This window comes from Coffea arabica, chromosome 5c (genome assembly GCF_036785885.1).
Source record: "Coffea arabica cultivar ET-39 chromosome 5c, Coffea Arabica ET-39 HiFi, whole genome shotgun sequence".
Taxonomy (NCBI): domain Eukaryota; kingdom Viridiplantae; phylum Streptophyta; class Magnoliopsida; order Gentianales; family Rubiaceae; genus Coffea; species Coffea arabica.
The window spans coordinates 42,258,082-42,275,883 of NC_092319.1; the positions used below are offsets into that span (position 1 = coordinate 42,258,082).

Sequence of the window (17,802 nt, forward strand, 5' to 3'; positions counted from 1 at the left end):
TATACTGGAAATTATAAATATTCTCAAACTTTTAAGAAGCGAAAGAATGACTTTCTAAAAATTTGGGGGAGCGAATATCTAAATATATAAAGAAAACTTTGAAAAAAAAAATTCGCAAAAATTTTGCAAGGGACAAAACATGAATTTTCAAAATTTGGAGGCGGTGGCCCCTCCCCATCCCCATCCTAGCTCCATTCTTGTTTGGGACCTTTCCCATGATGGTTTGGAATAGCTATTTAGAGATTAGATGTGCAATAGCCAAGGGGGGTGGATATGGTTCCTCAAGATGGGAGAATATGAAATACATTTTTTGTTTTTTTTTTGGAAACATTAGATGATCTGCATTGATTATAAAAAATTTATATTAACGAGAAAAGGTTTAGTCAAAATTACACGAGAAGCGTATGAGCAAAGGCTCGACTAAAACTATACAAGACGTGTTCAAAGTCGCTAAAGATTTATTCATTTCTCGTCTTGACACAAGTCTAAAACATAAGAACTAATTCTATTGCCTAACTAAACAAAAGGAGCACGCTTGAAACAACCCCTTCATGCTTTAGATATCTTCCACCAATGCAGCCAACCTGCTGTGCTGAGCTCTTTGGGATGTTATCTGTCCCAAGAGTGCCTCGTTCTGTATAGAACAAGTGGAAGAAGTTAGGCGAGGCAGTCGTCTGTTGTTTTTACTTTTTACCAGGGAGTTCGACGAGTGGTGGTTTGGTTGAATACTTGAATGTGGAGGGCTTGGGCCCTGCTAGTTACAGCTACGATGGGAACAAGTGTGTTTTTGTGAAAATGGTAATCATACTTCCATGATCTATCAAGGAAAAAAACGGAGAAGTGGAAGTAGAAGTTTCACAAAACATTCAAAAGTTGCACTGACTGAACATATAAAAAATGGAACTGGCACGCTGTTGACAAACTTGGATAGATGAAGGCATGATGGCACCAGAAAAATCTTTGCGGTCATGATCCAATCTGTTAAACTCCTTCGTTTTCTTGATTGATGGGTTCAAATCAATTGACGATTATGACAAACTTTGCTCGCTCCCCAAGAAAATCAACAAAAACTTGGCCGCCCTTTAAGAAGGAAAAAACTTATCACCATCTTTTCGAATGAATCTTTGATCAAATCAACTTAAAAAGTTTTCTTTCCAGGGTAGCTTTTGGCTGCCTCCAAGTACGAGTCAAGAAACTAGTTAGGATAAATAAATCCAGAGCTGCTTTAATTAAATGGCTCAAGATTTTTAATTACTAAGATTATTATTAATTTTCTCCTGATACTTCCATATGAAATTTTAATTAACTAATCATAAAGTCAAAGAACAATGGAGCATAATCATATCTGGCTGCTGTATGTGGTGGGAACAAAGCCAACTGTAGCTAACTGACTACTTGGTCCATGACTGATGGAATGGATCAAACTTCTTCATTTTTTTTTTTTTTTGGGGTACAAGATTATAGAAAAGAGAGGGTGGGGGCCGCCAAAGGCCCTAGTTATGCATGTCAAAGGATTTTGCACTTGGCCCAATCGATTAATTTTTTTTTTCATGTGTTTTCAAGCACAGGACAATACTAATATATTTCCCTTCAGAAATGAGTCATGAAGGCGACAAGGAGTGTACTGAAAAAATGACAAGCTGATTTTTGTTTCAGGCTATTCAATTTATCAAGTACCTTAGGAAAAGGATTACCCAAGAATATTACTCATCTCCAAAGGGATATTCTCTTGAGCGTAATTACGCACTGGCCATGAAGTCTGTAAGAAATTACACAATTAGCTTACCTTCTTAATTTTTGAAACTACGTTAATTTGTTCTCATGTTTCATATAATTTCATAATGTATCTCTCTAACAAATGTTCACTAGACACTCGTTAAGATGGAGTTTATGTGTTAATACTTTGAAAAAATAAAGTTCAGTAAACATAATATATGGATGCAAAATTTCTATACAATACATAGACTTAGACGGGTGGCAGTTGGTTTAAATTTTTTTTTTTAATCATTTTTTGAACTTTCAATTGTATCCTTATAGAAACTAATTTTTACCTTAATTACCTAATCACGTTTTATCAGCATAACTACTCATAACTAGCTTAAGTATTGCAACTATCAAATTAGTATAACCTTATAAATCAAAGTTCTTTAAGTAATTCATATAAATTGTATTTATATATGTGAAAAATAAATTTCATATAAAATTAATTTATTTCTAAATTGCACACTTATTGGATGCGCCTTTTAACACTAGTAGTAATAATTGTAAGTATATATATTTACATGATAGGCAGAGTATGAAATAGGTATATACTAACTATCGTCCACTCGACACTCATTAAAAAAACAAATTCTTTGCTTAACAAGCATACCTTGGATTTTGGTGTTTTCCATGTCAACACTAAGCATGTATCAAGATTTCAAAATTTGCATTCACAATGTGAATGAGATGAAAAAATGATTTAAAAACGTATGTATTTATTATACAAGCAAACAATAGACTATTCAAACACGCTCATTATATTATTTGACAAGAAGTATTGCGATTAAACTATATCAATATGAATTATCATTAAACTATATCAATAACAGTACCAGTTAGAAGTTTCTTTATTTCTGGTAATCCATTAAAACTCCCAAAGCCTGTGGTCACTGCCCAGCCTTTTAAGGCTTGGTGGTGTTGGGAAGTCAAGGTTCATCCCTCTCCTCCCACCAAATTTGTCACAATATGTGACGGTATTTATTGAACATTTTCGATGGAATTTCTACTCACATCGAGTCTAGGGATGGCAACGGGGTGGGGTTGGGGGTCCCCGTGCCTACAAACTCCCCCCGCCCCCGCCCCATTCCCCGCCCCCCGCTCCCCTCACCCCATCCTTGCCCTGCCCCGCTTCCCCCGCAGGACTAATAAAAATTTGTTATATAATTTTATTATGGTTAAATTTTAGCAAATAATCAAGTACTAAAATATCAACACATCATCAAATTATTATTTATTGTAATTTTACAATTGAAACTTATAAAAACAATCAAATAAAAATTATTTGAATACAATCCAACATGATGAAATAAATATAACTAAAGTAGTCAAGTTTTCACTTTTGGCACAAATACAATTACTAATTCATTATTGTGCTTGTGCTTTTTTTAAGAAAAAATGTTATTGTATTAAGTATAATTAGGAATTTAATATAAATGTATTAGTAAATTTAGTATAACCAATTAATAATTTGTATTAGTACACATATATAATTATTAGTATAATTAATAATATCAATTATATTATATATACTAATAGACATTATATAATACATATAACTAATAATATCATTATCATAAGTTTGTAATTAATTAAATTATATATTATATATAATTATATACATATATACTTTTTATATTTATTTTTTTAAAGTTGTACCCCCGCCCCAACCCCCTCCCCATTAGCCCCATTCCTAATCGAGTCTCCTCCCCCTCTCCCTAGATTAGCCTAATTTAGGTTATAGGAATCCTACAAAAAAAAAATTAAAACTCCCAAAGTTAAAGTAAGGTCCACATAAATTACGTGCGAAATGTGCACAAAATACGTGGTCCATGTCGTTCAAATTTCTTTTCTATTTTAATTTTAGGGAGCTGTCCTTCGGTCCATCCCATTCATAAGATAAATTTAACGCAAAAGACAACCTAATTTCCTAGGCATTTTCAATGAATTCGATGTAACGTTTATCTAATTTTACTACTACTATTGCACCAAATGCTAGGCAAAATTAATTAATGTGATTGGGTTAGGAATCTTAATCGACATTATCCTTTTCTTTTTTTTTTTTGGGGGGTAGGGGAAGGGTTGTTAAGACCAAGTTTTTGTGATTTAGCTGTAATTTTCCTTACAAAATTTAAGGTTCTCTTAATCTTCCCTTTTGTCTGTTCTGATCCTTAACAGGATTAGTGTAGATAATAACATATACAAGTAACGTATAGAAAATTTGTTCAATGAAGGTAATTTATCATGCATCATTATATTTCTTTATGTTAGAACACTCTTGAATCACAGATTAATCATTTGGATCCAAAACAAAGGTCTATTTCTATGATCATTATACTATAGATTTGGCTAACGAGTACTCGGAGAACACTCGTTAAGATAGTTTTAACTTGTTCATTTTTTGGTAAAAGTGAAACTAATTTAAAAAATCATCTAAATACGGGAATAAAAAATATGAGTGTGTATATTCACATAATAATTTAAGTATAATTTAGATATTTTAACGAATAGTCTAGATGTCTTAAAAAGTACCCTGACACTACTATTAATAAAACTTTTGTACAGTTTAAAATATTAAGGAATTAGTGAGCAATATGAGCCTCAGCAATAACAGTATGCTAATCTTGTCTTTTGTGCTTTTATGGTAATAGCAAAAACACACAATCGCAATAAAGCTCTTTTATGATTTCATCTGAAGCCCGGCTAATTAAAGCAGTTGTCTAGGTGTTCAAATTGCTAGATGCCTATATTATATAGAATAATGGGAGGTTTGGAATAAATATTTTTTGTCACTTTATATACTTTCTATTTTACTTTTATGAAAATCACTTATTCCTTTACTATATACTGATGAATTGCTAATATAATTGCTTATAATTATTTTTTAATCATAACTATCTAAACAAATCTTGATAAAATAATTGCCTATAAGCAGTATGTAACTACCAAAACAACCATCCATTTGATGGGAAAAAATGGTATTAATTAAGTCCTTATCCTCCTAAGAGAGAGTTTTATGGAGTGTGTAAATCTACCTACCTTTTCATTCACGTACCAAAGAAAATATGTTTTAGTTCAAATATTAGGTACGAACAAATGTAGGATATAATCTGAGCTTTCGAGAAGTAAATTGGTGTTTAAGATTTCAAAAGGAGGGCAAAAAATTAACGTCTGTTTAAGACCACACGTGATTTGTCATTGTATCTATTATTAATTTCTAACCAAAACCCATTGCAGATAAGCGTCACTTCTGGAAAACATAGGACCCGGTTTCAGCTATTTAGCCAGCATGTTTAATGCAAAGAGGGAGACCTTTCACTGGCTAGCTTCCAAATCTCCCCATATCCATGACTTATAAGTTTTGACATTTAGCCATTAAAATTGGGATCTTTATCCATGACGGACGTGGCAAATGGTCTGCATTTGTAATCATGTGTATGGAAAGCAATCATCATCATCATCTTGTTTTGTTTTGTGCCAAAAAAAAAAAAAACCATCACCTTGTTTTGTGAAACATGACATTAGAAATAAAAATGTAATATTTAAGATGGCAAATCAATCCGTGCACTCTTCGTTTCACACTCTCGCCATATGGGGTGGGGGAATGTTTGCTTTGGCACTATATATGATTTCTACGTGCGAACATTTTAATCCACTTGGCTTTGAATTATTGTACTTGTACTAATAGAGTAGTTTTATAGTCCGCATTAAATTTATTTGATTTGATGATGGTGTGACATCAATGCCAGATGTAAATCACATAAATATAGGAGATAATTTGTACATTTTACATTGAGGACCCCTCGATTATACTAATAATAAGTTCTAAAAGCATGAATCAAACGTTAATTCAGTGATGAAAGGGTATATAAAATTTTTTATACTGAAGACGTATAACCTTAACAAGTTTAGATGCGTGATATATGTGTAAAATTTTATTTGAATTTTAAGTTTTACACATGCAGAAATGCCCCGATGTTTACCAACCGATATATACGCTAATAGTGTAAGAAAACACTTTAGTCGAAAAGAGTATATTAGAGGCCCATGCATCAAAGTTTATTTCATGGTGCATCCCTCTGCAATTGTAATAATTATATTAGCAGCATGTATGGATTATCGGGAGAATATAAGCAATAAAATCGGGATGTCTTTATCAATTTAAGTGCCTGTTCTAAAACAAATTATAATCAAAATCCTTAATTACCAAAAATGTGTTTTCCTTAAATTTTCTTTGATATTTTAGCTGGTCCAATGTACTATTTCAAACTTTGTACGAAAAGCATTTATCGATCAAAATAGAGGCCTAAGAACATGAGGAATTTATTGATGAAAAAGTACATAGTACAGAGGCGTGGTTTTCCTAGGAGGGAGATGGCCCCACAGCTGCTATGATAGTAGGGTCTTCATCCATTGTATGGGAAATGGGGCCTCTTACTTCAAATTTATTCTTTCTAAAAGTTAACGGCTTTTGGGGTTCTCACGGGGTTCGGGTTAGTTTATTACCACAAAAGTCTTAACTTGCTTGGTAAAAAAGACCAAACCTTACTCGGGGTAGTGGGTTCTAAGTTTAGGCCTAGTAGCAGCTGTCCTGTTTGGGGGTTCAGTCCCACATCGGGGTTGTTAGGTGGATTGGGGTAGTATATTAGTTCCTTGTGGGACCTCAAAAGTTACCTGCTTTTGGGGTTCTCACGGGATTCGGGTTAGTTTATTACCACAAAAGTCTTAACTTGCTTGGTAAAAAAAAAAAAAAAAAAAATTGGTATTACCTAAACTTATATAGAATTTCGATGTAAATTATTACAATTTTAGTATAAAAGTGAACTATAATTGAATTGGTGTGTAAAAGATTTTATTCATTGACATTGAATTTGTACTGTTTAGATAATTGGACGGAATTGGACAGAAACTTGAGCAGAAAATCCTAATCCCTTCGTGTGAATGAATCGAGAATCGCAGGATGGGAAGGTCCAATAATTGAAATAGAAAGAAAGGAACAACTGAGGAATACCTTATCCTGTTACCCACAGACGACACCTATGTGTACAGGATTATAATCACGTTTTCATTTTCAAATTCCAGGGTGTCATTTTCTTCGTTGCAGAACGTACCACATTTTGTGGCAGAGTACTACCAACTTGAAATATCATTTCAAGTATCAACTGCAGTGAAACTGCCGACAACCACTCACCCACCCAAAAACAAAGAAAAAAACAGTTACATTCTGCCACGTAATTCACGGTTCAAAGCTTTAAATCAATGTCTCACTTTCGAAAAAATTTTAAAAAAAGGCATCAAAATTGTTATTAATTATTATTGAGTGTTAATAAGTTCATGGTTCAACCAGTGAGCTTAGCTTGGTGACCACCACCAAAGTCTTAAGGTTTGATGGGATGAAAGGTAGGATTTGTCACTAAATGTGGCAGGGCACTTCAAGTGGCTATCGGACGAGTGCGTAGTGCATTCGTTTTGAGTGGTAGGTAGTTCAGTCCCCTTCAATCTCTCTCTGATCTCTTCAGATCCTTCTTTCCAATAATATAGAATAAAATAGAATAAATGTAAGGTCTATCGTCACGGGCAAAAAAATAATAATAATAAAAGTTCATGATTCCAGTTTCTTGTTTCTTTTTCACCAAAAGATGAAAATTTGAAGAGTGACTTAATGTGTAAAAAAAAAAATTAAATTCTTGCAACTGCGAAAACTACAACTGCGGTGAACAGAACCTAATGTTTTCTGACTCTGGCGTCTAATGATTGAGATAGTATAACATTCAGAGACAGTAGTACATAACATTCAAAACCAGTATACACCAAATCCTTATCATGTTATGTTCTAAATTTTTGGTTTACATTATGGGTTTTTCTAATACATGTCCGTTGGATACTCGTTGATGCAGTTAAAATTCACTTAACCTGTCATGTATATGCATATACTGATAATTATTATTCTTTCTTACGTTTATATATTTTTTATTTAATTTTACCCATCATTTCTTGTATATATTTATTTTTTCTAATTAATTTTATATTTTGAAAATTTGACATCAGAAATATATATTTTAACGAGTGTTCATCTATCACGAAACTTTAATGCTCCGAAGAGGCCAGCTAGCAAGTTTTGGCCTCTGACTGTTTCAAACTTTCAATCAGATGTTCTTGCGCCAAATAGTTCCTTTCATATCTTTTTTTCTTTTTCTTTTTTTTTTCCCTTGTTTGGTTTTTCCCTTTGGTACACGAATCGAATAATTACACAGCCTTATTCAACTAATGGCCACAACAGACCAAGGTTGCCAATTGTTGCGGACAGAGTAAAATGAAAGCATCTGCCTCAAGAGACAAAGATCAAAAGCAATCCCACATAATTGCAGTTTGTACCACGGAAAACCAATTCAATGCCATTTAGTAAAAGCTATCTTAGCATCCATGCGAATGGAATTTCTAGGTGGCTTAGGCATTTGGCTTATTCATCTGACCAAACATTGATAAGACAGGTTGATTTGCTATGTAATGATCATGATCTATCATGAAGTAACACTAGTACAATCTTGTTAATAGGGAGGTTTGCATTTCATTATGAGGTTTAAGTATGTCCATCAATTTTGATGCTCATAAGAGGTGAAGAACTTTTTATTATAGAATCATGTATGTTTCTAATCGAAGTCAGTAGACAAGCATTAGTACATCTAATTTACACCTACTTATTAAATGCATGCACAATGTCGACATATTTCGACTTTCTTGCATTCAAATACTTGCCATATTGTTTACTTTTTGAAAAAGTAAACATTTGAAATTGGACTCTTGTTAAACAACTGGTCTAAGGAGGAAAAAGAAAAAAAAATAAAAGGGTTTTACTTCTTTGAAAAGTTATTTTTGTTTTTCCTTCTTGCTTGGCCAAGCATAGGGATGGTGCACTAACAAACAAAATTTATTTCATATGGGAGCATATTTGCTTTCAGTTTCGTAGTTGAACAATTCATCCATCTGAAAGCATTTACTTTTAGTTCAAGTGTAACACGTTTAGTTCAAGTGTAACACTTGACAAAGCTTTTCCTGATGGAATTGGTAAACCAAAAATTGCCGTAAACCCCAAGTGTATGGAAGTTTAAACTCTTCCAATCGAACAGTATGTACCTTCTAGTAGAAACTTGGGAATGAATGCTATGGAAATATGGAAATGGAAGTAGGGATGCTATTGAGCTAAGTTGAATTCGATTAGTACCATGCTCGAGTTTGAACTCGATCACTATTAATGCTACTCGAACTCCAATGAATATATAAATTTGAATTCGAATTCGACTTGGCATAATATGAATGAAGCTCAAACTCGGCTCATTTGAACTTAAGTGAATTGCAAGTTTTATCAAACTCAAACTACTCGAGCTCGAGTTGGAGTTGGAGTTTTTCTTTTCTTTTTTTTAAAAAATTTTTTACATTTTATATTTATCAGATTACCATTTTGCATCCATCACTTTTTTAACTAAACATTATTTCATGTAAATTTATTAAAATACGAACCCATAATAGTCATTCTATAATTAAAATACATAATATAAATACTCGATTAAACTCGTCAAGTACTTGAATAGTTATTATTGATGCTTGAACTCGACTTGTTACACAGAACGAGTAGCTCGAACTCGAGCTCAATCTCGATTAAATTGAATTTGAACCAAGCTTTTAACCAAACCGCTCGCAAGTTACTCGCGAGCCGCTTGACTCGCCCACACCCCTAAATGGAAGTTTTAATTATGGAGTGAAAGTATAAGAAACAAAGGTATCCCATTTCTGTCACCATTGTCCTCCTCCTACCAGGCAAGCAATGGGTCAAACAAACCCAAGATTATTTAAGATTGAGCCACCCACCGTTTCTCCTAATAGAGAAATAATGTGATTTTCCACTCTTTCTTTTTCCAACATATCAAGTAAAATATTTGTAGGGTCAATGAATGATTATATACAGTTCAATTTAATAACTTCAATATGGTCATTAATCCACTAAGAGCAGCTATGAATTGTAATACCATTGAATCCCAAAATCTTTGTATATACAGTTGTTATCCTAGATTTCATCTAATGTAATTGCTTCTTGATCAAATGTGGCTTTTTTTTTTTTAAACTTTTCTTGCTCTAAATCATAATCAATTAAGGCTAATCTCTTGGAGCTTTTATCAACAAGTTTCATTAGTCCTACTCTTATCGGCCTCACGGGCTTCGAATTGAACCGGTTGAGTTGAGTTCTTGATTTTATATTCTTGTCAAGATTCGACCAACTCTTGACGTTTTTTTTTTTTCAGTTTTGACCAATGATTTGGACTAATTCTTAGGTTGAAATGGACTGTCTACAATCCAACCCAAGTTTAGCAACACAACGTTTTGATTAATAATTTCACTCAAAAAGCTCATAATATGCTATTAGTTGGATTATATCCTAATTCCTACACCTTCGTTAGAAGACTCATTACATGCTATTAGTTGATTATATCCTATACATTGTTGAAATAATTAAAATCGATAAACAACATCTCCTTACTTTATAAATTTTATTAATTAAGATTTTTCTAACAAGTGTCTAATGGATATTTGGGTTAACAAACATAAATTAAGCCCAATTTATCATGTATATACAAATACTAACAATGAATACTCTTTCTTGGATTTATATACTTTTCTTAATTAATTTTTAATTTTCTAAAAACTTGTGTCCCGTTTAGATTGCTATTTATTTTTTTGGAGTTTTCATAGAAAAATGTATTGCAGCAATTTGATATATATGAGAGAAAAAAATATTTGAAAAATATGTTCACGAAAAAAATAAATATTTTTTTATTAGAAAAATACAATCTGAACAAAGCCTTAACACTTGAAACACATCTTAACAAAGAACGAGGACCCGTTAAACAGATCATTTTAATTATATTACCATTTATGAGAACAAGGGATTGAACAAAAGGGCCTCCAACTTTTATACATGCATTTATCTGTAAATATTCTTACGTCTCATGAAATGAAATCTCAGTTCTTTTCTAATTTAAAAACACACACACACACACACACACACACAAAACAACAACAACAACTTTCGTTCCGGTTGCGTAGTTAGAAACTGTCAAATCACAGTTTTTTTTTTTTTTTTTTGGTTATATCCTTAAAAAACACACGCACACACACAGAGGTTGGTCTGTTCATGGGATTAGAAAACATCCTACGTAGGATCAACGTTAATACAATCCAAGTCAATTGGATTCGGTATCTTACTTGTTCATTCACGCGGTTCACCAAAAGCTTAAGATTCCTTTGTCTATTTCGAGCAACAAACAAAGAAAGTTATAGTAAAAATCACCAACCACAAAAAAAAAAAAAAAACCATAGACCACTCTAAGCTTTCGGTGAACTGCCAAATAGGAAACATTTAAAGTTTTGGATTATTGCTTAATTGTCTCTTTATTACTTTGCTTATATAGTCAAATTCACTCAAAGCTTGAGCGGATTTTTGCAGCATGCCCACTAATAAAGAATATCTAGTTATAATTAACTGCAATGATGACAATTAAGTGTGATCTCTTCTCCTTAATTCTTGACAATTTACTTAAATCTTCTAGAGGGCAAAAGAAAATTTAGATTTTGTTGAGAGCTTTTAGGCACCTTTTGGACTGAGGGAATGGGAGAGAAAGGAAAGGAGAGGAATTGGAGGGATTTGATTTTTGTTGTTTTGATTGATTTTTTAGGAAGGAAAGGATAGGAAGGGACCTGAGGCCGCCGGGGGAGGGGGGGGGGAAGGGTCTAGTTATTTTGTTGATCTATGATTTCTATCCAAAAGTGGGCGGAAAACGAAGGGAAATGAAAGTATATTAATTGAAATAATTTAAAATTTTTAAAAGATCATTTTTCCTATCTTTTCTAATAATTTAACTTACGATCTTTTTCTTTCCTTTCGTTTCCTTTTCCAATTAAAACAAAAATTCAGTTTTTCATTTCTTTTCCTTCAATATTTAATCCAAACAAGATGGACGAAAACCGCTTTTCTCTGTTCTTCTTTCCTTTCTTTTCCATTGGTATTCTTCCTTTTTCTTTCCCTTCCTTTCCTTTGGAATTAAAGAGGTGCAGTACTAGTATTAATTAGTGGAATTAATTAAAGGGGTGAACGTGAATCAGTCTTAGATAAATGTTTGACAGTTTCAATTTATCACAAGCTTTCTTTAATTAAGTTCACTTTATTTTTAACTTGAATGCTTCCCTTGGGATTCTATCTCCTGCTAGTGCTCTTCTTGGTTTATCTAACCTGGACCAACAGATAAAATGGCACAAGATCAAAAAAAGATTTTGTCCCCCCCCCCCCCCCCCCCCCCCCCCAAAAAAAAACTACTAAGAAAAACAAAAAGAAAGAAAAATGACAGGCAACTATTTAACCAAATATTGTAGAAAGATCCCAAGCTTTTACTCAAAAATCTTCTTTTGTTTGAGCTTATTGAAGTGCAATTTTACCTTGATTCAACCCTTGTTATACATAAATTTTCCATGGTTGGCCTAGAGGAAAAAAGAAACAAGCAAATTACATAGAAATTGGATTGAAGTCTCTCGTAGAAAATTTTTTATATTTTTTATGATCATATTTTTTAATTTTTTTAATTTTATATATATTAAATCATTATCGCATATATATATATTTATTTATTTATTTTTTGCAAAAAATTCAAAAAACAGAAATTCAACCGGACCTTAAAGTTAACATTGACTTCACATCCCACTGCCCACACCATAAGGGGGTCCACAGGATAATAGTACTATGATCAGCTCCACATCTAGTAATTTGCATGGTGGGAATTCGGTATTTCGACACTTCAGCTCTCTACAAACAGCCTTGTGTCTTTGTCAATTACCATCAAATGACAATTTCCTGAATTTCAAGGCACGATTAGACATTTCAACCACAAACCAAAACTTGCCTCGAACTTCCTGTTTATATCTTGAAATATGTCTCATCTGAACCACAATTCTAAGGTTGAAAACAACAAACAAAAGAAAACGAAGAAACTATCCAAGGAAAAGAACTTAGTCATCAATATTGCAAATGAAAGTGAGAAATAAAGCCCATAAATGAATAGATCCTGCATTCTTTCAAACCCCGATTTATATGATTTTTTTTTATAAAAATATATTATAACAATTTAATATATATAATATAAAAAAAAATTGATAAATATATTTACAGCAAACGTAGAAATTTTTCTACGAAAAATTACAATCTAAAACTTGTCCACTTCGCACACACACACACGCACAAGAACAAACAAACACACACTCTTTCATGCAGGAAAACTCATACATGTCTCATCTTTGATGTTTGAACCGCCACCTCAACCATTCCCAAATTTCCAATGCCATCATCCCCAATCATCTAATTAGATTTGGCACCGGTTTTTCCCCTGCCCTCTGACCGCTTTTGAACACTTCTCTGTCTGTCACACACACACGCAAGACACACACATATGCACACAAAGAGATTACGTTACACTTCTGCAGAGATGAGATGAGATGACATGTTCTCCTATCTCATCATATGCAGAGATGAGTTTGTTAGATTTGCTTTTTTCAGACAAAGAAGAAGAAGAGAGGAAAAGCTATATTCCTTTTTTATCAGAGACCATAGATTTCAATTATACTACAGGAAAACCAATACTAATAATAACAACCCTCTTCATTTTCCTCATGGATCTATTTTCCAAGTTCCAAACTCCAATACACTAACCAAAAGTCTTTCCAAAGTCTAAAGCCACACACACTCACACAGTTTTACCCAGCGGATCTGACGGATAGTTCTTGGAAATATGACCATTTAATTCACGTCTTGTAACCAAATCCGTGAAGCATAAAGTGGAGGCCTAATTACAGGTTATGGATTTAAACTTCTACACTTATAACAAAATTTAAAAGATGTGCAGTAGTACTTTCATTTGATTTAGAAGCGAAATTCTCTCGTTCTAATCTCTTGATTCAGTTGGGCTCTCTTCTTGAATAGGTTAGAGCGAGAGTAGAAGTTGACGATTAGTTTAAAAAAGAATTCATGTCACATTCTTTCCAAGAAATTGTAGAAAAATAAAAAATTGTTGTTATTATAAAAAAAAAATGATCGCGTACATATTTGAGCTTAGTTAATACTCCTATTAACTATAGTTTGACTTTATTGGGTGGATTTGTTGTCAACTTTTCAATTGCTTTCGAAGCCAAGTCTTATACAATTAGCCATGGTTTCTTTAAGTCTAATGGAAGAAAAAAAAAATTAGAGATACTTGATTGAATTATTCATGGGTTTTGACTACGTGAGAAGAAACTTCACTCCGGAACTGGAGTTTTCCGGTGGCCGGAAAAAGAAAAAGTGTTGAAAATTACAAAAATAGATAAAGAAAAGAATAACGGAGCCATTCTTTTTTTTTTTTTTGTCAATTCTTTCCATTTTTTTTGGGGTCGCATAATAAATAAAACAGGTAAAGGAAAAGTGCTGACAATTATAGAAATAGATAAAGAAAAAGGAAAAACATATATAGTCCATCTTTTGTCGCCAAGTCTTTCCCATAATTTTGTTTGGGTCACGCAAATAAAATAGGTAAAGAAAAAGTGTTGAAAATTCTAGAAATAGATAAAGAAAAGGAAAAACATTGTCCATCATCTTTTGCTGTCAAGTCTTTCTAAAAGAATTTGCCTAAAAAAAAAGTCTTTCTACTATAATTTTTTTGGGGTCACAAAAATAAATAAATAAATAAGATAATTTTTCTGGGTCACATGAATAAATAAATAAATGAGTTGTCCAAACGTCAAATAGTAGTAATCTTGTTTTCTTTAGCTAGACCGGTTTGTATCCTCTTATAAGAGGAAAGGGAAAATTGAAGAATCCCGTTATTTTCTCCATCTCTCTCTCCCTTTCTTCCTCTCTCTTCTTTCTCTCTCACATTTCTTCTCTCATTTTTCCTCTGTTTTTCCTGTGTTTTCTTGCTTTTGGGCTACCTCTGTTTTGAGGGTTAGGAGAGAGAATTGTGTAATCTCTCTCTTCTGCTCCCTCTATCCATCTCTTTTGTGGGATTTTTTTTTTCCCTTTCTGGATTTTGGTTTATGTGCTGAGCATCATGTTTCTGGAGAAGGGTTCAATGCAATCAAACCTGGAGTGTTTTCTTGATTGTATAACCCCAGTTGTTCCATCTCAATTCTTAAGCAAGGTGGGATTTTTTTTCCTTTTCTTTTTGTTTGTACAATTTAATATTAGTATTGATGTTTTTTCCTGCATGTTGCACTAAGCAGCAATGGATGCTATCACTGGACCACTTGGCCAAGGGGGTTTTTTTTTTGTTTTGCCTTGATGGCTTAGAATTTTGGAAAATCATCTATGCAAAATGTGTTGATTGATGGGCTCTTTCTTTCATTTTTTTTTTGGTTGTGCAGAGTGAGACGAGGAATCTGAATAGGCTGTGGCAGCCATGGGACAGAGAGAAAGTTGAGTACTTTACCTTGAGTGATCTTTGGAATTGTTATGATGAATGGAGTGCTTATGGGGCTGGAGTTCCAATTAGTTTAGATAATGGAGAAACATTAGTCCAGTATTATGTGCCTTATCTCTCAGCAATCCAAATTTTCACCAGCAATTCATCTGCAAATTGCTTAAGGTATCAACTGGATGGGTTCAGTTTTTCTTAATTTTTTTTATCTTTTCTTTTATTTTTCATTTTTCTTTTGCTTATGTAAGTGGGATTTCATGCTGATCTTGTTTCCATGCTTTTGTTCAATTCTTTTGGCAAAGTTAATTGTCCACTTTACTGGAATTTCTTCTTTTTGGTTCTAGCTTGGACTGGGAAAAGTGCCTTATTTATTGCTCCTGAGTTCTCTTTTTTTGTTATTATATTCCTTAAACTTACGTTTTTAGTCGGTAGTAAGTTCTGCTATTTACGTGTTATTTCATTTTCTAACTGAAAATGTTAAAAGAACCACATTATTCTTATGCTTATGTGCCTTTTTTAGTTAACAATGATCATTTATAGTTCATATGATTTGATCAGTTATTTCTGATCTTTAGCTTCTTTAGTAAATTTGACAACAACGGATGGTGATGAATTTGGCTTTTCCCCCTTTTCTGTAATTTTGCAGAGAGGATACTTACTCTGTTTGTGAGACGAGGGATTCTTATAGTGACTCTTTCAGTGATGAGAGTGAGAGTGAAAAGCTTTCAAGATGGGATGGATGTTCTTCCGAGGAAGGAGTTTCTGAGCATGATAGTCTCTGGCATGGGAATGAGAGATTGGGTTATCTTTACTTGCAGTATTTTGAGAGATCTACTCCTTACGGAAGAGTTCCTCTTATGGACAAGGTTTCTTTTTCTTTTACCCTGCTTCTCTAGATCTTGTGCAAAGGGCAAAGCTTATATCTTTTTTGGTTGTTCTTTACTTGTATTGAGAATTCATCCGTCGTATACTATTTTAATTTAGTCCAAAATGTATTATGTAATAGTTAGGAACTCCTAAAGACTAAACACAAGAAAGATGTAGTACCTTTAATGGATTTGATGGAATCATATAACATAACTTTTGCTATAGGCATCTTGTAAAGATTTTCTGGAGCTTTTGACTAAGAAGAATCAACAGTTTTCTCTTACTCCAGTTCTCTTCGAAAATTATTGGTGTATTCTGTCTTCCATTATCTTTTTCTGATTCCCTTAGCGTTTCTTTCTTGATTTGAGACATACTTGGTTTGTCTTGTCTGCAAGCATATATTCAATCTTTTCGATTCATTTGATTTTTTAATCTTGCTTACTCTATTGAGGCACATATTGTTGATACCATGTCAAACATGAGGTCTTTGATTGCTTTCTTTTTTTTTAATAATGACTTCTGTTCTTTTCTCCTTTTCCATTGTTCATTTCAGATCAGTGCCTTAGCACAAAGGTACCCTGGACTAATGTCTTTGAGAAGTGTAGACCTGTCCCCTGCTAGTTGGATGTCAGTTGCATGGTATTCTTCTACATTTTTATTCCTTTTCATGCTGATAACAATTTACACTTTGAAAATTGTTTGAAGTCTGGCTGTTTGTGATGTCCACATCCATAGAGTGCTTCCTTAGACTGGTGCATAAATTTGTGATCATTTGAATAAAAGCATTTCCAGAACAAAAAGGTTAATCGCCAGCTGAATTTGATGCGGATAATATGCAGGTATCCCATATATCATATTCCAATGGGGAGAACCATTAAAGATTTGTCCACATGCTTTCTCACTTATCACACCCTCTCTTCTTCTTTTCAGGGTAAGAAATTTCATCCATCAACTCAACTTGTGCATCTTATTCTCTTTCATTTTCTTCTCATCATCTTTACTGGAAAGCTCATACCTTTCTGACTTGCAGATACAGACCTTGAAGATGACATGGTGAGTTTTGTAAAGAAACGCAAGGAAGGAGAAGGTATTCCTCTCCCGCCATTTGGCTTGTCCACTTACAAGATGCAAGGCAGTGTGTGGGTCTCAGACAGGAGTGGGAGGGACCAAGAGAGGCTAGTGTCGCTGTTGAGCGTGGCAGATTCGTGGCTAAAGCAATTGGGAGTCCAACACCATGACTTCAACTACTTCACAGGGATTCGTCGTGGCTAAAGAAACCATAACTACTCTTTAATTTTCCATGAATTTTCACTACATGGAAGAATGACTCCTGAGTCCCTTTCCTCAGCTCTTCAACGGCCTAGATGGTACCTTTATGTTGAGATTTGGCTTTGTGCAGTTTTGCTCAACCCTCCTACTAATTTGCCTTCTTTCAAAGGACAACTTCTGAGGTTCTATGGACATCCTTTTTGCTTCGAGTTTAGGTAAAGTCTTTTTTGTAGAGAGGACTGGATTGTGCTTTAAGTTTGAGCTCAAGAAAGAGAAGAGGAGAGAAACAGCAGCCTCTATGGGGCTCATAAACTGTCTATTTGACCTGCCAACGTTTTCATGCTTTTGATGTAGCAATGTACATGAAACCAGTGCTTGCAAGCTATGAATATTATGTGAATCTTAGAAAGCCCTTGTTGGA

General features: G+C 33.5%; 1 protein-coding gene across 1 annotated transcript; it reads left to right on the forward strand.

Moving 5' to 3' along the window:
• The first annotated feature begins 14,648 nt into the window (after positions 1–14,648).
• LOC113690594 (uncharacterized) lies at positions 14,649–17,802 on the forward strand. The gene is made up of 6 exons (XM_027208575.2): positions 14,649–14,969; positions 15,193–15,413; positions 15,892–16,111; positions 16,666–16,751; positions 16,952–17,043; positions 17,143–17,802. The coding sequence occupies exons 1-6, from the start codon at positions 14,880–14,882 to the stop codon at positions 17,382–17,384; spliced, it is 951 nt and encodes a 316-aa protein (XP_027064376.1). The 5' UTR covers positions 14,649–14,879; the 3' UTR covers positions 17,385–17,802.